We start from the raw sequence: 21,610 nt of genomic DNA on the forward strand, positions 1-21,610 counted from the left end.
GGAGGGATGTGCACTTATCTGCAGGCTAAAAAGCTTATTTTTACCTTGTCCCTGGTGAGTTCCCAGAGACAGCGAGAAAACATTTTGATTTAGGAGGCGTTTGCTAATCCTTGAGGGAAAACAGTCCCCGAAGATTAGGGAGGGTAGTGGTGAGGGAAGGTAGGGGGAGGAGGGTGGAACAAGAGGAAACGGAGTTATTTTGACTGCATTTTTTCCTTGCCTGATTAAATCTTAGTGACATTTGAACTTTGCGTTACTAAAAGAACGCAGCCCTGGATGTGGGGCCTGGGAGCAGAGGGGCGAAGGCGGGGCTGGAGCTGGCATGGCTGCGGGGCCGCTCGGCTCCGAGGACCTGCTGTGTGGCTGGGACCGGCTGATGTGGGAGCTGGCTTTCCGGACACTGAGGACATGCCGAGGGGGGAACCTTCGGGTCCTGCAGCTGATGCTGAAACCATGGTGCTTCTCCAGGGCTGTCTACCAGGTGGGACCTGAAACTCCTTTTACGTTTCTCTGTGGCGTGAGAAATTGGTGGGGGGTGGTGGGGAAGGGGTGTAAAGTACTGTCACGTGTTGAGGACTAGGGAGCTTCTTCTGATAAATGGGGGGAGCGGCGAACATTAATTGAGCCTCGTCTTCTAGGCGCCAGGCACTGTGAGAGGTGCTTCGTAAGCAGTGTCTAGTTCAGTTTTCCAAACAGCTTGATAATTAAGGTGCTTCCGTCACCATTTTGGAGATGAGGTTATTGAAACTCAGAGAAGGACATACGTTGTTCAAAGTCACCCAGCTGGTAAATGGCAGAGCCCTGTGATTCAACTAAAGTTTTTCTGGCTGCAAAGACGAGGTTGCTCTTTCCGCGAGTTCATGCTCTTCTCACAAGAGATGCTGTTTTCTCACTGTGTGTGTGTGTGTGTGTGTGTTGGGGGTGGTGACAAGCTGGTAAGGAGCGTGTGGGTCACGAGGCGAGGAGGGACGAGCACTGAGCAACAATATCGAGCCTGCATCATCACCTCCCTGTCCCTTTGGTGGCTTACATGGTGGCCTCTGAAGTCTCTTTTTCTCGAATGTGAGAAAACATTCTGCAGGAGGGTGGCCATTCTGAATCAACTGGCTGGGGGTGCCTTGCACTTAAAAAGGAGGAGACAAGAGCGTCTCCTTTCCCCGTCCATCTGTCCAGACTAGTGGCGTTAAGCCAGGTCCCTGCTTGCCACGGGAACTCAGTCCTGACAGCCCCCCCCCCAGCCTGAGAGAAAGGAGCCAGACTTACTGAGGGGGGTGAAGGTGAAGTAGCAAAGGGGCTCTTCCCCTGACCTGGTTCTTGAAGGAGGTGTCCCTAGCTCTTCCTCAGTTGATGAGTTTTTGTAACCCAGTTTATTTCACTAAGTCAACTGGAGTGGTCTGGTCCTCTCTTTGTTAGCTGGCTCATCCACTGCTTGGAACCAAACAGGCACAGCTGGCCTTTGTATTTTTAGGCGTAAGTTGGCAGAGTCTAATCCCTTAATGAACCGTAATGGCTAAACAATGCAGGACCACGTAGCCACCCCTTCCCCGCACCCCTCCTCGTGGAATGTCTGGATTTGCATTGAAGGGACAGCTCCTTGGAAGACGTGCCCAAGAGTGCTGAGTTGATTTTACAGAGGAGCACAGCCCTTCCAGCACCCCTGCTCCTGCTTTTTCATCTGCCCTTAGGCAGATGGAGTAAAGACCATTCGAGTGGTTTCTGGAAACAAGATTTTTTTCCAGAATTCTCGTGTTTGAGGAGTACATACCTATAGTTTTACTACAAACAGCAGATATGTCTGTAATAGTTCATATATAAAAGAAGTTAGAGAGGTCTGCCCAAATTCGACAACAATCTGAAAAATTTACACTGAAATGTTTCCAATGACGAATTGTGAATCTGAAAGAATTCTGGAAAAAAAATCTCCCAGATGGGAGATTCAAGCAGTCCCGTGGTTGGTTTGTCCATTCGAAGCTTTTTCTGAAACCTTGGTTTCGAGTGAAATCTCAAACAGCTTGGCATTTTGGGGTAATTCCTTAATCAAGATCATTCTGTCTTCTTAGTTGTTGCTGTGATTGTGAATGAGTCTGGGGGTCCTGGCTCCTTACCTCTGTTTCCCACTTTCTTTTAATCTCCTGTTGTGTTCCCTTGTATCTCATCAAGTTATAGAAAAACAAGCTTCTAAATCGAGTAAGCAGGGTGGGCTAGCCCCACCCTCACGGGGCTTTTTCAGGACCTCCCATAACATAGAAATTGTACTGACGAGAACATTGAGTTATTGGCCACCAGACCTGGAAAAAAAACTTTGTTCCTGTTCATTCTCAACTCAGCTCACCAGACATTTACTGAGCAGCAGTTACGGGCCTGGACCTCGGTAGGCAATTTAGACCCAAAGGCTAGTCACACCTCATGCTTGTCCACGGTCCTCTGGCCGAGCCGGGCTGGTCAGCCCAGGGAGCAGATGCCTGTAACCCACACGGCCTTGTCCACAGCCAGCAGGTAATTCCCACAGGTGGGTCTGGAAAGCAGTTGCCAAAGGGAAAGCCAGGTGGCAAATCTAAACTAATTCACAAACCTACGAGGCCAGGTTGACCAGTTAGCTGTCTGCAGAGCCAAGCTTGGGGGCTGGGAGAAGGTAGAGAGGCAAAAAACAGCTGTGCTGGACCAGAGGTGGTCTGAATGAGTTCTGGACAAGACTTACCATCTCCTGGGCAGCTTTACCCGCTCCCAGCCCCCATTCACACTGGCAAGCAGAGCTGGTTTAAAGGAAAACTGAAAATAAAATACTGGCCCGTCCTCAGGAGCTCACAGCCTCCTGGGGAAGAATCAAGAAACCAACTGATTGCATTTCAATAAATAGAGTCTCCGAGGGAAGAGCAGAGAGTAGCTAACTTTGCTCAAGGAAAACTTTACCAGAAAATCCTTTATTCTCTTACACCCTTTTCTTTCTCTTATAGAGTGGGTATAATAGCTTCATGGAGGGGTAAGAGTATTCTCATTCAGTAAGGAGATATTTGTGAAAGTGTGCTGCAGATGCTAAACTATATACAAATGGGAAATGTGGTTTTTTTAATATACTGTATTCTTACTGTTTTTTATCTTGGGAAAAATTCATCAAGAATGTCCTTCTTGGGGCCGAGCCACTGGTGTAGTGGTTACGTTCGGTGCACTCTGCTTCGGCAGCCCGGGTTCACAGCTTTGGATCCTGGGTGCGGAGCTACACACTGCTCATCAAGCCATGCTGTGGCGGTGTCCCACATACAAAATAGAGGAAGATGGGCACAGATGTTAGTTCAGGGACAATCTTCCTTAAGCAAAAAGAGAAAGGTTGGCAACACGTGTTAGCTCAGGGCCACTCTTCCTCACCAAAAAAAAAAAAAGAATGTCTTTCTTTACTAGTGATAAGGGGATTAGTAGCCATTTTTATGTATTTTGTTTAGGCAATTGTCTTGGAAAACCTCTCTGGGTTTTCCTTTACTCTTACACTATTATCACACTCGTAACACTTCTGATACCAGATGTGGAGGTTTTCCACACCAAGCAATTCTGACATAACTGCCTGGACTTAGCGCAGACCCCACAGGTCAAGGGCTCAGTCCCACGAGAGTGCCCCACTGCAGATACCAGTCACAAGTAGTAGGTCCCTGGGTCACCCACAACTTCAGTCCTACTTGACTACAAATTGGAGGTTCACATGACCACCCTGCCTTGGACTCAGTCATTTACTAGAACAGCTCACATAGCTCAGGGAAACACATTCTTATGTTTACCAGTTTATTATATGATGAAGGAAACAGATGAACAGACAGGTGAAGAGATACACAAGGTGAGGTCTGGAAGGATCCTGAGTGCAGGATTTTCTGTTGGAGTTGGGGTAGAGTTGGGGTATGCCACCGTCCCAGCATATGGACATATTCACCAACCCAGAAGCTCTCCAAACCCTGTTTTTTAGTATTTTTATGGAGACTTCATCACGTATGCATGATCAGTCTTGAAGTCAATCTCCAGCACCCTCCCCTTCTCGGAGGATGGGGGATGGAGCCGAAAGTTCCAGGCATCTAACCATGGCTTGGTCTTTCTGGAGACTAGCCCCCATCTAGGAGCCCGCCAAGAGTCACCTAGTTAGAACAAAAGACACTCCTATCACCCAGGAAATTCCAAGGGATTTAGGAGCTCTGTGTCAGGAACCAGGGTTAAAGACCAAGTAGTAGGAGAAAAGATGCTCCTAGTATCTTATCACTTAGGAAAATTACAAGGGTTTTAGGAGCTGTGTACCAGGAACCGGGACAGAGACCAATATAGACATTTTCTATTATTTCGTAGCAGTGCTTTCATGGTTGTGGCTGTCAATCCCTGGCTGAACTTTAAGTTCAACTGGGAAGCTTTTAAAACCACCCGTGCCCAGGCTTTACTCTTAGAGATTCTGATTTAATTGATCTAGAGTATTGGTACTGGTGTGTTTTGAAAACTTTCCAGGTGATTCTAATGTGCAATCCATCTAGCGAGCCCTTGAGCAGGTAGTAAGCAGATGCTTACAAGAACCCCAATAGGCAGCATCAGAATCACTGGGGACCACTTTAAAAAAATATATATGAATTTCATAAGCCCCACCTTCGACTTAATGATTAAAAACAGCAGAGGGTGGGACCTGGCAATCTGTATTCTTTACATGTGATTCATGATATTAGTAGGAACCACTAATAGAGGCCAAAAATATTATGTGGCCCCTAAAAATTGAGGATCATGTGTAACGACTTGACAAGATTATCATGAGGATTAACTCAGTTCAAATTAAGCCCATTGCTTGGCACATAGAAAGCACTCAAAAAATGTTAGCTGCTTTTATTATTATTGCAAGAATGAACGTGATCGCCCATGTTACTCAAAACCATAAAGAGGGTCTGATTTGTTAATCAGCATGGCAGTGACTACTCAGCATGGCAGAAGAGGACTCAACTGCTGCTCCAGAGGGAAACTTTCCTCACTTCCAGATCCCCATCACGCTCCAGAAACAATGGCTCCTGGTGTCCTGCAGGCACTGTGGGCAGCTCCAGACTCTTCTCTGAGGAACGTTTGTCTTTTTTTTTTTTTAGGAAGATTGGCCCTGCGCTAACATCTGTTGCCAATCTTTCGCTTTTCCTTTTTCCTCTCCAAAGCACCGGTACACAGTTGTGTATCATAGTTGTAGAGTTGTAGCTCTCCTATGTGGGACGCTGCCTCAGCATGGCTTGATGAACAGTGAGTAGGTCCGCGCCCAGGATCCGAACCGGCAAACCCCGGGCAGCCAAAGCAGAACAAGCAAACTTAAACCACTACGCCACCGGGCCAGCCCTGGAATTTTCATCTTTCTGAAGTGCCTTTTAACTCAATACTACTTTATCACTTTTCTCTCTCAGACAAGGCTTAATTGTGGAGCCTGAAGCTTCTGTAATCGGGGATGGGGAAGTTTTAAAGGGAAAATAATAAAAAATTATACCAATTTAGGTGTGAAAGGAAAAGCGCAACACATTACAAATATAAGAAAGCTGACAAATATCATATGCAACAAAAAATCCAGAAAATGACATAAGTTTATTAATTAACTGCCTAACACATCTCTGTTATACTTTTTTTTCTACGTATTTTGGCTGCCGACTCTTTGGTTCCTTCTTCATGAGCCAATGACTTTGTAATATTTTCTATAGAGAGAGAAGAGGAAGACCAGCTGGCCTTCTCTCTAGCATGGCTGATTAAAATTTGTCCTTTCATTAGGGTTCGTTTAGTTTCAGATTCACAACTTGTCATTGAAAATATTGTGCAAATTTTTGGAATTGTTGTCAATTCTGAAAAGCCTTCTCTCGAGTTTCTTTTATATGTGATCTGTTATTGGACTTACATGCTGTTTATAGTAAAAGTACAGGTGTGTGCCTTCTAAACACAAGAATTCTGGAAAACTCAACTGCATTCTATTTCCTTTGATAAAGAAAAAATTATATGGAACTATTGTAATTTTGTATGTTGCATGTTATATATACTCCTGGCAGGGGAAAAGCTTCCACTTTTGACTAGAGTTTATGAGAACCAAATCCTCTACTTATAATTTTACTGGTCTAATATTGGAAGATTGCTCCACAGATTAGCTTCTGGCTCCTGGCATTTTAAACCTTATTTGTCCTATTTGGAGGTCACACCTCCACAGCCAGGGGCTGTAAGATGTAATAACGTCTGAATAAGATCTCACTCCATACTTTCATGGGCAACGCAGGGTGAGGAGTGAAGCTGGAAGCCATTCCTACAATGGGGCAGCCCATTTCCATCTGTTCATAGATGGAAGTGACTATGAATCTCATACATATATTCTGCTGAACCCAAACTACACATATCCCAACTCAACTTCCCCTTAGCTGAATTCCAAAACATGCTCATGGCCATTCCAGTGCTACCTGACCAAGAGGGGAAGTTTAACAGAGGAGAAGTTGTCGTGGAAAGAGACATTGGTTCTAACCAATGACAATTAAAATAGCTCAATTTTGCAAATATGATGATGTGCACACGTTGCTAGGAATTATCCCAGAGACATGGAAGAGGCCCTAAGAAGTGAGGAGCCATAAGGTCTAAGCTTCGTTATCTTCCTGATCAATCCAGCTCTGTACCTTCCCACCCTACCCACCGCTACCCCTGGTTGTGCAATACCAACTATAGAAAAGATAAAATAAGTAAGACGAACAACCTGAGTTATTGCCATGCCATAAGTTTCTTCTGGCCCCAAAGACATAGAACACATATGTATGGCATATGTGAGCCTGTTTTCCATCGTTATTTTTTTAAGTTGGATGTCATTAGTTCTTTTTTTCTTTTTTGGTCTATTTGTAGAAACTGCACCCTTCATGAGAGTTGTCAACTTTGTCTTTGTTTTTTATTTTCTAATGCCTCCTGAACAAAGCAGAAAGAGGCAACATACCTGAATTTTAGACATAAGCTCTACTGGAGAAAGTAGAAGCGCAAAATTGTCTCAGGGCACTTTTCCTCCAAGAAGTGTGGTCTCTTACATCGTTTTAAAGTCATCTGTGGTTCACGCATCACTGCTGTTTCTAGAAGGAAATATAGACCAATGGCTAGAGTAACCACCCAAGTGTCAGGAATTTGGGGAGAGTCCTTTTTTCTAACTTACATATACCAGTTCTAACCCAATGCTCTAAAACTAGCTCTCTGTGGGCCACAGAGCCAGACCTGCAATGACCTGTATGTACCGCATTTCCCACCAACAGTATAAGAAGAACAAGACGATGAGTGAGCTAATATATGAGATCCCCTTACCATCCTGGGGTGGGGGTTGTAGTCACAGAGAACAGTTTATGTGTTTTCTTCTTAGTAGAACTCGTGCTTCTGAAACTGAAAGGTTCTAGAAATATGAACTATTTCGAAACTGTAACTTTATCAGCTGTCTGCATGATTAGTTATAATGATGTCAGGGGTAAATTCTCCTAATGACAAGCAATTCCTCTAAAATGAGATTGGGTTTTCAATGACTCACTTGTATCTTCTGAAACAGCTAATACAACCAGTCTGGGACCGATGGATTATGCCGTGATTCCAGCAAACGTTTCCACATGTGGAAAGTTAGGCTTTGATTCTCAATTTGCTATTTTTGCTGTTCCCCTTTCATCATTTCGTCATGGCCATGTATGTTTTCAAAGAGCTGGGCCCTTTGTACTATTTCATGCCCACATATGGCGTGGGGCTTAGCCCTTTCTTCGATGATCTATGACATGTGTTATGGTTCAAGGAGGAAAAAAAGGCTTGCAGCAAGAACAATTAGCAAATTCATTCGATTTCTTTGTAACTTTTGTCAAGTCGGAGCATTTGTTTGTTTTAACCTTTGCTGTCACTCATTACTGCTGTTGGTGCCTGTCAGCAAAGGATGCTGTGTCTGCGTTCCCACCAGTGTGCTTGTGTGTCACACACCCTGTCTGTTGCAATAGTATCTTCTCGCATTGACGTGGAATCGTGTCTTTGCAATAGGACTGGAAGCAAAACTTTCCTTCTTGAAGTTTCTAATTCTTCTTGATGTGGACGGTATTTGCAAACAGTGTAAGAACTCAGTCCTTACTTTGTTCATAAAGTATTTTTGAGTCTGACATGGGGTATGTTTTCATCCTCCATGAAAGCACTTTCCTGGTTCCAGTGAGAAAATAATACTTCGGCAGTTTAAGATTAGCTGTCAGTTACTACATCAACCATCTCTCACTTTAGGTCAGTCCCTCCTGATATGTGCTAATCTACTTTCAAAGCATAGTAGGAATCAACTCAGAATTTTAGCTTTTGATCAACATCAAACTACCTTCAAATAGTGAGTGCTTCTAAATTTCTACTCAGGCCTAGAGATAGTAATCCCAACAGAGAGAAGTAGCCAGTTTTTTACTTAAATTGTATGTTTGTTTCGGGATCTCTTGGGGTGAAGCTGAGGGACACCATGGGGGATCTAATTTCTCTGCCATTGCCTTGAAAAAATGATTATTTAACTAATTGGAGAATCTTTGCCTAATATCCTCAAAATGTCTTATTGTTCACAAACTGGTGTCTTTTCAAAAATCCCATCAATTGAGAGACAATTTTTCACACATCCTAACTTCAAGAAAAACATACATGCATATCTTTTTGTAGTTTACAGAGTACTTTCAAATGCCTTCTCTTATTTTCGATTCTCAACACTGCTGGGAGGAGTTATAAATAAAGAAACCACATTGAGACTCAGAGAAGTTCGTGGCTGGCCTCCTGTGGGGAAAGATGTCAGCGGCTATGCTAGGGACATTTGTTCTGGGGCCACCATGGGCTGTGGCAGTGCCAGCTGAGTGGGAGTAGTCTCTTTCAACAGAGTCATCTGGAAGAAGATGGCTAGCAGCAGCTGCTGAAGTCAAGTGTTCCAAATGGCATTTCTAGCTTTTACAATGAATCGGGTAGAGTATGTTTCTGCCTTGTTAATTAAATGAAGATCATGCATTCATCCATTTAGTCATTCATTCACGTGTTTGTTCATTCATCTAACAAATAAGGAATGAACACCTGCTATATGCCAGATATTGTGCTAGGTTCCGGAGATGGGATGGTGAGCAAAACAAAATAGGATTCCATACTCTTATAGAAGTTCTATTCCAATGGCAGAGATCTGACAATCATTCATTCATTCAACAGTGTGAATATAATCATTACACAAACTCACAGGAAATTACCATTGGAGGTCAATGCTTTGAGGACAAGGTACTTGGTGGCCTAGGAGCATACAACAGGGGAACTCACCTGTCCTGAGATGTCAGGCAAGGCTTCCTGAGGAGGCAATACGAGAACAGAGATCTTAAAGTTAAGTGGGAGTTAATCAGGCAAAGAGAGTGGTGGGGAAAGGCAAGAATAACACTACATACCGACCCAAAGTTGCCGCAGCAGACAGGACAAGAATACTGAATTTCTTAGACCTAACAATCACGCGTCCAATAAGCGTAATGTGTTTTCTATCATTTACAATAATGGGGACCATGCTGCTTGACCACTGGACACTCTTCACTAAGCGTTGTCCTAACCTGCCATTGGACCTTGTGAAAACCAGCTGGTCTATTTTGGAAGCCTCACCAACCAGCCTCAGCTGGAAATTTTCTTCATTCTCAAGGCTATGAGCTCATCCCCACACCAGATGGGTTCCCAATAAGTGATGATTGTGCAATCTGATTATTTTCATGTCATGCTGACTCCCTTTGGAAGATAGAAACAGGGTATGGGTCTCTATCATCTTTCTAAGTTAGAGGAGAATTTCCGCATTATGGTGGCACACCCTGCAGATTGAGAGAAAACATGCAGTTGAGACCTAGATGGCAGTTCTGCCATCAGGGTCCACTAACCATAACTTTTTAACTGTGAATGATCAGTTCATTTTTATCATAGGGTACATCAGTTAAAGTAACTTGGGCTTCTGCAGTGGATACCTTGGAAATCTCGGTCACTTAACACGACAGAAATTTATTTCTCACTCACAGTAAGTCCAGCATGTTCTGGTTGGTAGACAGCCTTCCACAGAATCGTTCAGGGTCATCTTGTGATTCTGCCCTCCTCCAGGGGCTCAGTGGCCTATTCCTCTACCAAAGGAAGACAGAGACGGGAAGCACCCTGCGTAGTTTTTTGTGGGTCTAACCTAGAAGTGGTGTTCTTCCCTTCTATTCATAGCCCATTGGCCAGAACACAGTCACATGGCCACCCCAACCACCGGGGATGCTGGTAAAAGCAGGTGGGTGGGAAGCTGGGCCGCCTATCACAGAGGGTCAGCTTACCCAGGGTTGAGGGCACATGCCCTGGCATCAATGAATTACGTATGAGTTCCAATTCCCAGACAAATCTTCTCATCAATAAAACAGACCTAACAACTCTTGAATGAGGCATTATATGTAAAATACTTAAACCAAGCCTGAAAAATAATAAGCACTCAGGGAATGTTAAGCCATTATTATCAACTTACTCATTTGCTACAACATAAAAGCAAATTTAGAGATATCTGGTCCTTTTGTATCATCTTGTCCGAGAACTGAGTGGGGATACAAAACAATATTCCTTAATCTCTCAAAGATGGAAAAAAACCCTCAATTTTCCAAAATTTGTATAGGATTGTTATTCGTGAGCCTCCTTTAAGTTTCCGGGAGAAATTTAAGGCAGTCTTTTGACAGACAGTTTCGTCAAGAAATAAACAAACTGTAACCCAAGATGCTTAGCAGGCCATTTTGGTGTCTTAGGTAGCAGATGCCACTGGGGACGCACAGCTGAGTGAAAGTCACAAGGTTAGTGCTTCCTAGAAATCTGAAGGGCCCTCTGTTCTCTCCTCCCTGAGGATTCTGGATCCGAGCGCAGGGGCTGCCTCTCCCACACCACGCGGCTTTGTTTGTGCTACCCTAAGCCAGCATTGGTGGGGCAGCCACCGAGGCTCTTCCACAGCGTCTACTGCTCTGGGCCAAATAACCCGCCGTTTGTTTTCTCTCTTGGCCAAGTCAAGGGCACAGGGCACCCCTAAGCATTTTCTGAGCAAGAGGAAGTGCTTGTTGATATTCAGCCCTGGGGGGCAAATTGCAGCTGACACCTCTGAGGGCTCTGATCCAGGCATGGCAGCAGAAGGGCATAAAGCACCAGCTCTCACTGTGTGCTCAGGGACAGGAATCAAAGACACGGATGAGGTTGGTGTGGCCTCCTTTTAACCGCTGATGTTATATTTAGTTCGCCTCCCGTGCCCACGAAGCCTTAGGTAAATCCTTGGAAAAAAATTGGCTCAGCTGTTGTGACACAACCTGGCCTTCCTCTAAAAGGTCTCTGCAGGAGATTCAGAGCATCTCACCTGACATCAAATCTGAACCACAACAGCAAAAATCACCGCTTTTGAACATGGGCAGACATTAGTGGATAACCATTGTAGGGAGGGGGTTGCTGAGAAGAAGGGACCTGAGAATTCCAGCCAATGCTGTCTAATACATTTCCCATATCTAAGCTACCTTAGAAAATAAAATACTGGGAATGCTGGGGAATCTTGTCAACTTAGAGTAATCTCTTCTCTTCTGTCAAGACTACATCTCAGCCACTCAAGGAAACTACTTGTCTAGACTGGTTACCACTATATGAAGTGAAATAAATTAAAGATGGTTATTTAGTTCCGCTCCACGTGCTTTACGTATACTTTAATTTTCCCAATGATCCTATCAGGTTGCTACTATGTTTACTCCATTTTACAGATAAGGAAATAGAGGGACCAGCCCCGTGACATGGTGGTTAAGTTTGGCGCGCTCCACTTTGGCGGCCTGGGTTCACGGGTTCGGATCCCAGGCTCAGACCTACACCACGCATCAGCCATGCTGTGGCAGTGATCCACATACAAAATAGAGGAAGATTGGCACAGATGTTAGCTCAGGGCGAATCTCCCTCAGCAAAATAAGAAAATGGAGGTAAGGTCACTAGCCCAAGGTCACAAAGCTCATAAGAAACAATCAGAAGCAAGATTTGATCCAGCTCTTCATTGCTGTGTTCAGTAATTGTAGAAAACACCAATTCACACACTGCTGTGTTAACCATCTACCAGCAGGAGGTCCTTCCTGGTGCCTGCCCTTCACACGCTCTGACAGCCATTTGAGTGCAGAATTTCTGGTCAGCGTGACATTGGCATTACTTGGTAATCCTTAAGACACAGTCATTGGGTTGCATTTCTTTCTTCTTCTAAAACTACCTACCTGCAGTTCCTTTGTTGTGTTTGGGATTGAAGGATAAAATCAGAACTCTTTCCCCAAAGAATCTGTGAAATACCCAACTTCTGCCTATAAGCCTAGATTCTATTGTTTTGGTCTAGGTTAGAGGTTCTTGATAATAACAGCTGATATTTATTTAATGCTTGATATATGTGTACTTCACATGGATATATTGAATCCTCAAGGCAACCAAATGAGGGCGGTACCACAACTATCCAATTTATACCCAAGGAAATTGAGTCACAGGGCGCTTTAAGTCACTTGCCCAGGATCAATCAGCTAGTGAGTTTTGGAGCCAAGATTCAAACCTAGTTTGACTTCAGAGTTCAGGATTTGCAGCACTCAGAAATATGGTCTCCACGGGGGTCCTATGAGAATCTGCTGACTGCAAAGGCATATTTGTGGAATCCTTACATTATCTCCTTCCTTCTTCTGTTTTAGTTGCCTGCTCACCATTTCTACGGCCTTGTAAATCATAAATTCAAAGTTCCCTGACTCGTTTCATTGTTCTTTTAATCAATCATCAAGGATTTCTTGATTGGGGATTGGTGGCATGGTAGTTAGGGAATCTCATAGCTCTGGGGCTGAATCTCAGGTCCACCACCTACCAGTTGTATGATCATTATCTTGTTAATGAATTCAGTTTCCTCCACTGTAACATGGGCTATAACATGGGCAAACATAAGACCTCAAAATTTTTTGTAATGAGTGCGATATTGCAGGTAAAGCTCTCAGCATCATGCTGGTAAACAGTAAGCCTTCAATAAAAGGTAGCCATTGCTGCTGTTACCATTACTGTTTTACATTTCAATCAACAACCTTTATTGAGTTCCATGCCAGTCAGTGTGCTAATACTGAGAGAGAAACACAAAGGGATAGGATAAGGTATTCGCTACAACTTTCAAAGCAACTGGGTAAATCATTCAGGTAAGTAGGAAAAAGATAACTAGCAATGCATGGAGGGAGCCTATAGAGGCCAGGTGAGAAGTTCAGATAACGAGTACTGTTGAATTTCAGAGGAAGAAGGGACCAGGGCTCAGAGTGGGATTCAGGGAGGAAGACAAAGAAAGTTCAGAATTCATCTAGGCTAGAGGAGAGGGAGGGTTTCCAAATAGGAAAAATAATGCAAGCAAAGGAAAAAGGGGGGGATGCGGATCTGCAATGTGTTCATAGTTACTGTGTATCATCAACTTTCTAAGTGGCTTACATTTCAGAGAGAGAGAGAGAGAGACTGAAAGAGAGAGTTGAGGACAAAGGAGATACAAGGACACAAATAGGAATGACCAGAATGGGGAATTGAAGGCAGAAAACAGCTAGTGGTTTCCTCAACCCTGTGAATTAATATTGTCGCCAGAAATAACACCAAGGATTCCCGTTTCCCAGCTAGATTCTCACTACGAGACGCTGTGCTTTCCCCAGCAAAGGAGGGTTAACACTACCTCCTTTTTCTTTAGACTCTGTTTATGATAAAGTACAAACTAAAAAGAAGTGGTAAGGTTCATAAACATAAACAGTTGGGCAGTATAGCCTCACGAAGGAACCTGCCTATTTGTTGAATCTTTCGGCTTCAAGACAGATTTCTCCTCCCCACACACATCTGTAGAGTCAGAGCCGTCCACAGGAGAGAGAGCTGATCCTGTTATTAATAAACTGTTTGGATTACCCTGTGGTTCAGAGCCTGCTGACTCTTTTCACGACTTTCTAAGCCAGTTTTTTAACAAGAATCTTCTGGACAGCAGAGGCTCAGTTCTCAGGCTTTGAGGAAGTGCCTGCCCGGTGTGGGGGCTGGAGGGCGGATCAGAACTGAATGTGGAACTCATTGTGAATCTCAGTTTTCAAAAATGCTCAACGTCTCCTGCTTTCTGCCCCTCCCAGGCGTTTGCTGAGGGCCAACAGTTGGGAGTAGCCTTATTGTATTGTTTTTTCATCGACTCTGAGCTGTTCTCCAAATTGTGAATGCTGCTCAGAAATTCAAGACAATTCATTTGAATCTTAAAACTCGCTGCTAAATCAATCCACAATCTTCTGTGCCACTGGGAAAAATACACAGCCATACGTCCACCATTATTTTATTTTTCCTCAGCTAATAATTTTATTTTTTTTCCAGTTTTATTGAGATATTGACATGCGCACTGTATAACTTTAAGGTGTAGAGCATAATGATTTGACTTACATATATTGTGAAACGATTACCACAATAAGTTTAGTTAACATTCATCATCTCGTCAAGATGCCAAAAGAAAAATGTTTTTTCCCTTGTGATAAGAATTCTTGGGATTTATTCTCTTAACAACTTTTATATATACCGCACAGCAATGTTAACTATAGTCATCGTGTTGTACATCACATCCCCAGGACTTATTTATTTTATAACTGGAAGTTTGTACTTTGACCCCCTTCATCCAATTCCCCTCCCCCTACCCCGTGCCTATGACAACCACAAATCTGATCTCTTTTTCTATGAGTTTGTTGTTTTGTTTTGTTTTTTAGATTCACATGTAAGATCACACGGCATTTGTCTTTCTCTATCTGACTTATTTCACTTAACATAACGCCTTCAAGGCCCATTCACGTTGTTCCAAATGGCAGAATTTCCTTCTCATGTATGGCTGCGTAATATTCCATTGTGTATATATATACCAGAACTTCTTTGTCCAGTCATCCATTGATGGGCACTTAGGTTGTTTCCATGTCTTGGCTATTGTGAACAATGCTGTAATGAACACGGAGGTGCAGCTAGTAACTTTCCATGAGCCTCATGGTGTATCTGAGATTAGCAGAGACTTTTGTCTGACTGTTACAGGTCCAGATTACCTGTCTCCACCAAATACAGATCCATCGTGTACTTGTTGCATGAACTTGGCAAGCTACTTAGTTGTCCTGACTCTCACTTTCCTCTTCTACAAAATGGGGTGAAAATCATTTTCTTATAGGATTGTTCTGAGAATAAGATAACTTCCCTAAACCACTCAGCATATGGTATAGCACATACGAGATGCTCCATAAATGGTAGGAGTTTCCTTATTAATCCTTTATTCATCATGTAAGCACTCCTGGAAATCTAGCCTTGCTAGGAAAGCCTTTTACAGCAGCTTTAGAGATGAATTTGAAAGGGCTTGAAATAAAAACCACCTTCGTATGTTTCACATGCATTACCAATTTCAAACCAAGAATGGGAGAGCCTGGAAAATATAGAAATAGTCTTTGCACATACTGCTTTATGTAGAAGAACAATGTCCTTCCCCTCCTCCCAGCATTGACTACTAACCAGCACCCTCTCCCGCCCCTCACATTGCACTTCTCTGGAAGGCTGGGTATACTGACATATGGAACACAGTTTCTCTGTAGGGCCTTTAACACACTAGAAATTCCAAAACAAAGTAGACCCCGGCAGGGCATTGGCTCCGCGTTGGCCAGTGAGACTGCCATCAGGCGCCACCTCTGGTATTACAGTGTGTTTTTAATTAAGGAGGGAAATGCAGCCCCAGACTTCAAGAGTTAGCGCCTAGCCCTATGCAAAAGGCCGGCGGGCTAATAGCACAGTTCATCTCAGAATGAAGGTACCCTGAGCCAGAGAGAGCCTTCTCCACCCCTGCTGTACCATTAGCCCCACCAGCCGCCAGATCCTTCTTTGTGCATTTGCGCATCAGTAACTTGGGTTAGGAGGACGATGGATCACCCATTAAATGGCATTTAAGAGCAGAATTATTAAAATCGGGTTGGATGACTACCTTACACAATTGAATATGATGTATGCTTTGTGAAGATCCTGCGACATTTGAAAAATGGGGCCCGTCCAAAAAAGAAAATTGTGTCTCTGGCTGAAAGAATTGAAGTCGACGTCCTTTATTAGAAGAAAATTCAAATTGCTTTTAAAGACAATTTGATTATTTCTAGCCTACCTACCGTCTATGGTCTCACAGATTAAAAGGGTGACAACGAGTCACCTTTGCATGGTGACCCTGCAGTTCACACGGGCGCTCTGGGAGGGTTGGTGCGGGGGTGTGGACCCAGGCCTGTGGGTCTGTGACATACCCCGGGTGGTACCTTGGAGGAGCTTTGCTGATGACCCCAGCCATCACACAGGCTGCGAGCAGGAGGGGATGAGGGCACGCTCCATGGGACTGTGGAACCAGGGTCTGGAAGGGGTCTCACAGCGCTGGGGCCATGCTTCTCATGAGGCGTCCCTTACCCATTCCTTGGACAGCCAGACACTGAGCACGATAAGAAACTGCTTAGAAAGAGGGTTGTCCTTTTATTATTTTCTGTTCAAACCCAGCCCAACCTAAAGAGAAGCGGCAAAGGCTGGGTGGAGAACTAAAAACGGCACACATTTTGGTCTGTTTCTGCCCTGATGTCCTGGCACAGTGCCAGATCCTTCATTTTCGCTTCTCTTTTGTTTTTTTCGTAAAGAAGGGATAAGGACCGGCTGCTGCCCTGTGAGGATTCTTTACAAAGTGAACTTCTTGTGTGATTATGAATGGCTGAGTTCTTAAATTTTACAAAGAGTAAAACTAGCTGATTCTGCAAGAGTAATGACAATATGCAGTTCTTTCTTTTCGTGGGAGAATCACGCCAGCGCTCGCTTTAGAATGAAAAGGGAAATGTCGGAAATTTACAGGAAAATGTTCACAAGCTAATGGTGTGTGTGAACAAAAACAGAATACACAACTCTTCATACAAAGCAATTTCCATTTCACAAGAGGAGAACATCTATAGGCGAGAGTCAGGTGGAAAATGCCGTTATCATGAAATAGACACCTTTGAGTGCTCCCTATATGCCAGGGACCAGCTATATGTTGTGAAAACATTTTATAATTCAATCTTCACAACAGCCTTGCTAGGCAGTGGCTGTTACCACCATCTCTGTCTGACATATGAAGACACCAATGCTTTAAAGTTTATGTAACTTGCAAGAGTCCCTCAGTAAGAAGTGACAGAGCCAGACTGGAACCATGGCAGATGCTTCTAGAATTCATGCTTTTTGCCACTAGGCTGTAATATAGCAGTTATTTCTGGGTAGTGGAATTGCAGACACATTTTAACTTCCTTTCACTTTTCTGCATTTTCCAGTTTTTTAAATAATGATCGTGTATTATCTGAAAAGTCAGAATACAAAAAGCATAAACAGGGGGCCAGTCCGGTGGCATAGTGGTTAAGTTTGCATGCTCCGGGGTTCACAGGTTCCAATCCTGGGCATGGGCCCATGTACGGCTTATCAAGCCATGCTGTGGCAGCGTCCAACATATAAAGTAGAGGAAGCTGGGCACGGATGTTAGCCCAAGGCCAATCTTGCTCAGCAAACAGAGGAGGCTTGGCAACAGGTGTTAGCTCAGAGCTAATCTTCCTCACCAAAAAAAAAGCATAAACGAGGCAAAAAAGCCATATACGTTGTAAAAAACAAATTGTGCTTGCTTCTTCTTGGAGATGTTCAATTAAACCAGGTTTAATTGGCTCTAAAACAAATCACTTCTAATTTAAGATGAAAATCTTTAAGAACATCTTAAGAAAGGAAGTCCAAAACTTGGAAAAGCAAAGGGAACAGATATTCTCACCTACCACTTCTCTGCAAGGTTTTAGATCATAATACCTGATCATCCTTAGCGTTTTTCCTATTGATTAGGATGACATCCCCCACCCCAAGCTTGGCTAGCTGAACCCCTTCTCTTTCTCCTTCTTCTCACGCCTCTTTTAGTAATTTTGTCTAGAAACTCTGCTTTTTTCGTCTTCTATGTTTCCCTTCTCTGGTTTCCTCTCAGTCTGCGCTCACACTTAGCTCTTCCCATTTATCCTAAAAAGCAGGTTCTCTCAAGCTTCTACAATCCCAAGATGGCACACTAACTCTCTCCTCCCTTCTCTAGTAGCCATCTGGCGGAATACACTATTCCCAGAGCCCCCGCATGCTCATCACCCACTCCTTAAACCCTCAGAACCGTGGCCTCTGCCCCTACTGTTCCTGCTTCACGCAGAAATCACCAGTGACCATTCGCTTGTCACATCCAATGCCAGTTTCCCACCCTCCTCATCGTTTCTGTAGCTTTGATCACCTTTTTGCTTGGAGGTACCCAGCACCCTTGGCTTCTATCTCCCTGTACTATCCTCCTCCTCTTCCTTCTTAGCTTCCATTGCCGGTTTCTCTTGCTCCTCAGTCCACCTAAATGGGTAAATGCAAAGATTAATTCTCAGTCTTGTTCTCTTCTCTCTTTAGTCTCCCTTTGAATCTTGGGATTTTCTTGAGTATCAGCATGTTCATGGCATAGTTTATCCTTGACTCTCAAATGTATACATGGGAAGCTTACGTTCTATTGTGCAAGAGAGGTAGTAACTAAACAAATAAGCGGAATAAGGTCATCGGGAAGGCTTCCTAACGTGATGACATCTTAGCTGAGACGCAAACGACAAAAAAGAACCAGGCAAGCAAAGTTCTAGAGAACAGAGGCCAGAGGGAAGAGCAAGTGCAAAGGTCCTGAGGCAGAAACAAGTGTGGCCTCCTCTAGGAAGAGAAGACAGCATGTCTAGAGTGTGGTGAGCAAAAAGAGAGAGGAAGAAGGAGGGAATGGAAAGGTAGAATTCTCCCCAAAACGCACAATTCCTACAGCACTGGGTAGCTCTGGTATCATTATCATTCTGCCTTGAAATAGCATTACTTATATAATGTCTTATATCTCCTACTGTAGGCATCTCAAGTGGAAAGATCAGATCTTACTTGTTTTTCTATCCCCTCCAACTAGATCAACACAATACTAAATTAGTTGCATTTCAGTGAAGAGATAAGAGAAGACAGAAATGAAATCTAAGATTCAGACTTTCCCCAAATTAAAACCAGTCTTTGAGTCACTAATCAGGCTGATGCCAGAAATAACATCACACTGAAACATCAGTGAAATTTAGCCAAACAACAAAGGCAAATGTCCCTTTCTTTTTTGCCTCCGCCTGCCTGGGAATTTAGCATCCCCCAAAGCCACTCATCTGGGACAAGATTTTAGGGTGTGTACATGTTTTTCATCTCCACAGGACCAGCTGTGGAGGAGAATTCCTAACACAGGATAAGGTCACACTGAATTAACCCGTAAGACTCTTTCCTGGGGAAATCGTCTACGTGTTACAAAGTCGGTAATACTGCTAATTAAAGAAACATTTTTGGAGATGCTGTGATCTGTCCTAAGAACCGTTGACTCTTGATGACATGAAGAATTACTAGCATCTTATTTCACGCATTCCAAAGAGAGAACTACACAGATGTGAATGTCTGCTCTCCATAACCATCGCTTCTGAAACAAGACGCGGAGAAATCTCAGTAGTTTAGCGTGCAGCTTGGAGACGGAAAACCTAGGGGAAAGAGAAAGCACTCATGTTTATTCTCTGTTCTCAATACTCTGCTACAACACGACTTCACTTCTGACACAGATGTGCGGGTTTTCCACACATGAAGCAATTCTGGGACACCAGCGGGGTGTCCTACAGTTCAACTCAATTCTGACACTACCTGGAGATAGCCTCAGCTCCCACAGGTTAAGGGTTCAATCCTACAAGACTGCCCACCCGCCTTCTCAGATCCCAAGAGAAAGTCCAGGTCATCACCCATGCTTCTGACCAACTGACTATAGATCAGAGGTTCCCAGGCCCACCTCCTCTGGTTCAATTAATTGGCTAGAGTGGCTCACAGAACACAGGAAAACGTTTTACTTACTAGATTACTGGCTTATTATAAAAGGATATAACTGAGGAACAGTCAGATGGGAGAGATGCATAGGGTGAGGTGTGGGGAAAGGGGTGCAGAGCTTCCATGCCCTCTCCAGGCGCACCACTCTCCCAGCACCTCCACGTGTTCACCAATCCAAAACCTCTCAAAACCCAATCCTTTGGGGTTTTTATGGAGGCTTCATTATGTAGGCGTGATTGATTAAATCATTGGCCATGATGATTGGTTCAACCTCCAGCCCCTCTCCCACCCTGGAGGTGGAGGGTTGGGACTGAAAGTTCCAACTTTCTCGTCACACAGTTGGCTCCCCTGGCAACCAGCCACCATCTTTAGGGTCTTTCCAAACGTCACTCCATTAATGTAAACTCAGATTTGTCGAAAGGGGCTTGTTATGTATAACAAAAGACACCTCTGTCACTCTTATCACTTGGTAAATTCTGACGATTTTAGAAACTCTGTGCCAGGAGCAGGGACGAAGACCAAAAATTTATTTCTTATTATAAATCACACTATCACACCTAGGTTCAGTTACCATCAGCTTGGTAGAACTTATTAACTGTCATTTACCCACTCTGGGCCTCAGTTTCCCTTATATACAAAATGGGGATTTATGAAATCTATCCAGTAGGGTTGATGTGAAGATCATAAGTTTGTGAAATTGCTTTGTAAGTCATAAAAGGTCTTCCAAGATTTAACTATGTTTGAAGCTTCTAAAAAATCTTGGCAGTATCGATTCTGGTCTTCACTCTGTGGAGCTAGAAGAGCAAAATATACCCCGAGTTGCTTTTGATTAAGTCTGGCCCTAGACATGAGCTCCTGAGACCCACGCTGTAGTTTCCAAATCAGGCAGATGAATACGCAAAGAGATTTCAACTTGAAGTCATGTACTAATTCCCATGTGAACTATGTAAACTGCTGTAAGCAAAGCTGTATCTAACAAATTAAGTTTTAGAAAATGCAAGCAGAAACGCTCTCATTGAGAACATGACAGTAGCTTCTCACATAAAGTCCCCCATACCAGGGTCAACAACTTCTTGTCCCCAGAGTGTCAATGGCAGACCTGCCTTTACTGAGTTCATCGATCTTGAAAGTGAAAGGCCTTTAAAAGTGGTTAAATAGTGATGAAAGCCATTTGGTTTTGTGTTTTGAATTGTTGTTATTCAAGAAAAGATTTAATTAGTACGGAAAATGAGCAAGATCCAGTTCATCAGCCCCAGCAAACATCCTTTAGGGTGTCCATTTATTGCAAATGTCATAAAGTGTTTGAACAATCAGATCAATTATGTGCATTTTAACTTTTAAAAATCCTCTCTCCATGGGCTGATAATTCTGCTGGTGCCTTCTGCCCATCTCCACCACCTGCTCCCTTGTGCCGAGCTTTTCCCCATCCTGTACCTCTGAGCTGCCCGCTCACTGCCTCTACGCCTTCCTCCACCTTTATCCCACTGTCTTCACCTTCAGTTCATTTTACCCATCATTGGATACGTCACTTGTCCGCTAAAATGTCAATACCTTTAGTGATTCCTGGTTGCCTCTTTCAGGACCAAATATTTTAGCAGCAAAACACTTTTTTATGTAGAATCATATGCTAAACACCTAACATACAAAATAGATTTGAAGAATGACATGTTAACATCATAAACGTGTAACATTTGTTTATTACAAGGCC

The 21,610-nt window shown here is 43.6% G+C and overlaps 1 protein-coding gene across 2 annotated transcripts in view; it reads left to right on the forward strand.

Moving 5' to 3' along the window:
- Window positions 1-269: 269 nt before the first annotated feature.
- FRMD4A (FERM domain containing 4A) overlaps window positions 270-21,610 on the forward strand; it is a 284,467-nt gene continuing 263,126 nt past the window's right edge. Inside the window, exon 1 of one of the 2 annotated variants that reach the window (XM_087420815.1) lies at window positions 270-481. In XM_087420815.1, the coding sequence (XP_087276941.1) occupies window positions 323-481 (159 nt within the window). In that variant the 5' untranslated portion in view covers window positions 270-322. The remainder of the gene's footprint in view (window positions 482-21,610) is intronic. The other variant, XM_004425353.3, reaches the window with a different exon arrangement.

Source organism: Ceratotherium simum, chromosome 32, assembly GCF_057802395.1.
Source record: "Ceratotherium simum simum isolate JZ-2026a chromosome 32, ASM5780239v1, whole genome shotgun sequence".
Lineage (NCBI taxonomy): Eukaryota > Metazoa > Chordata > Mammalia > Perissodactyla > Rhinocerotidae > Ceratotherium > Ceratotherium simum.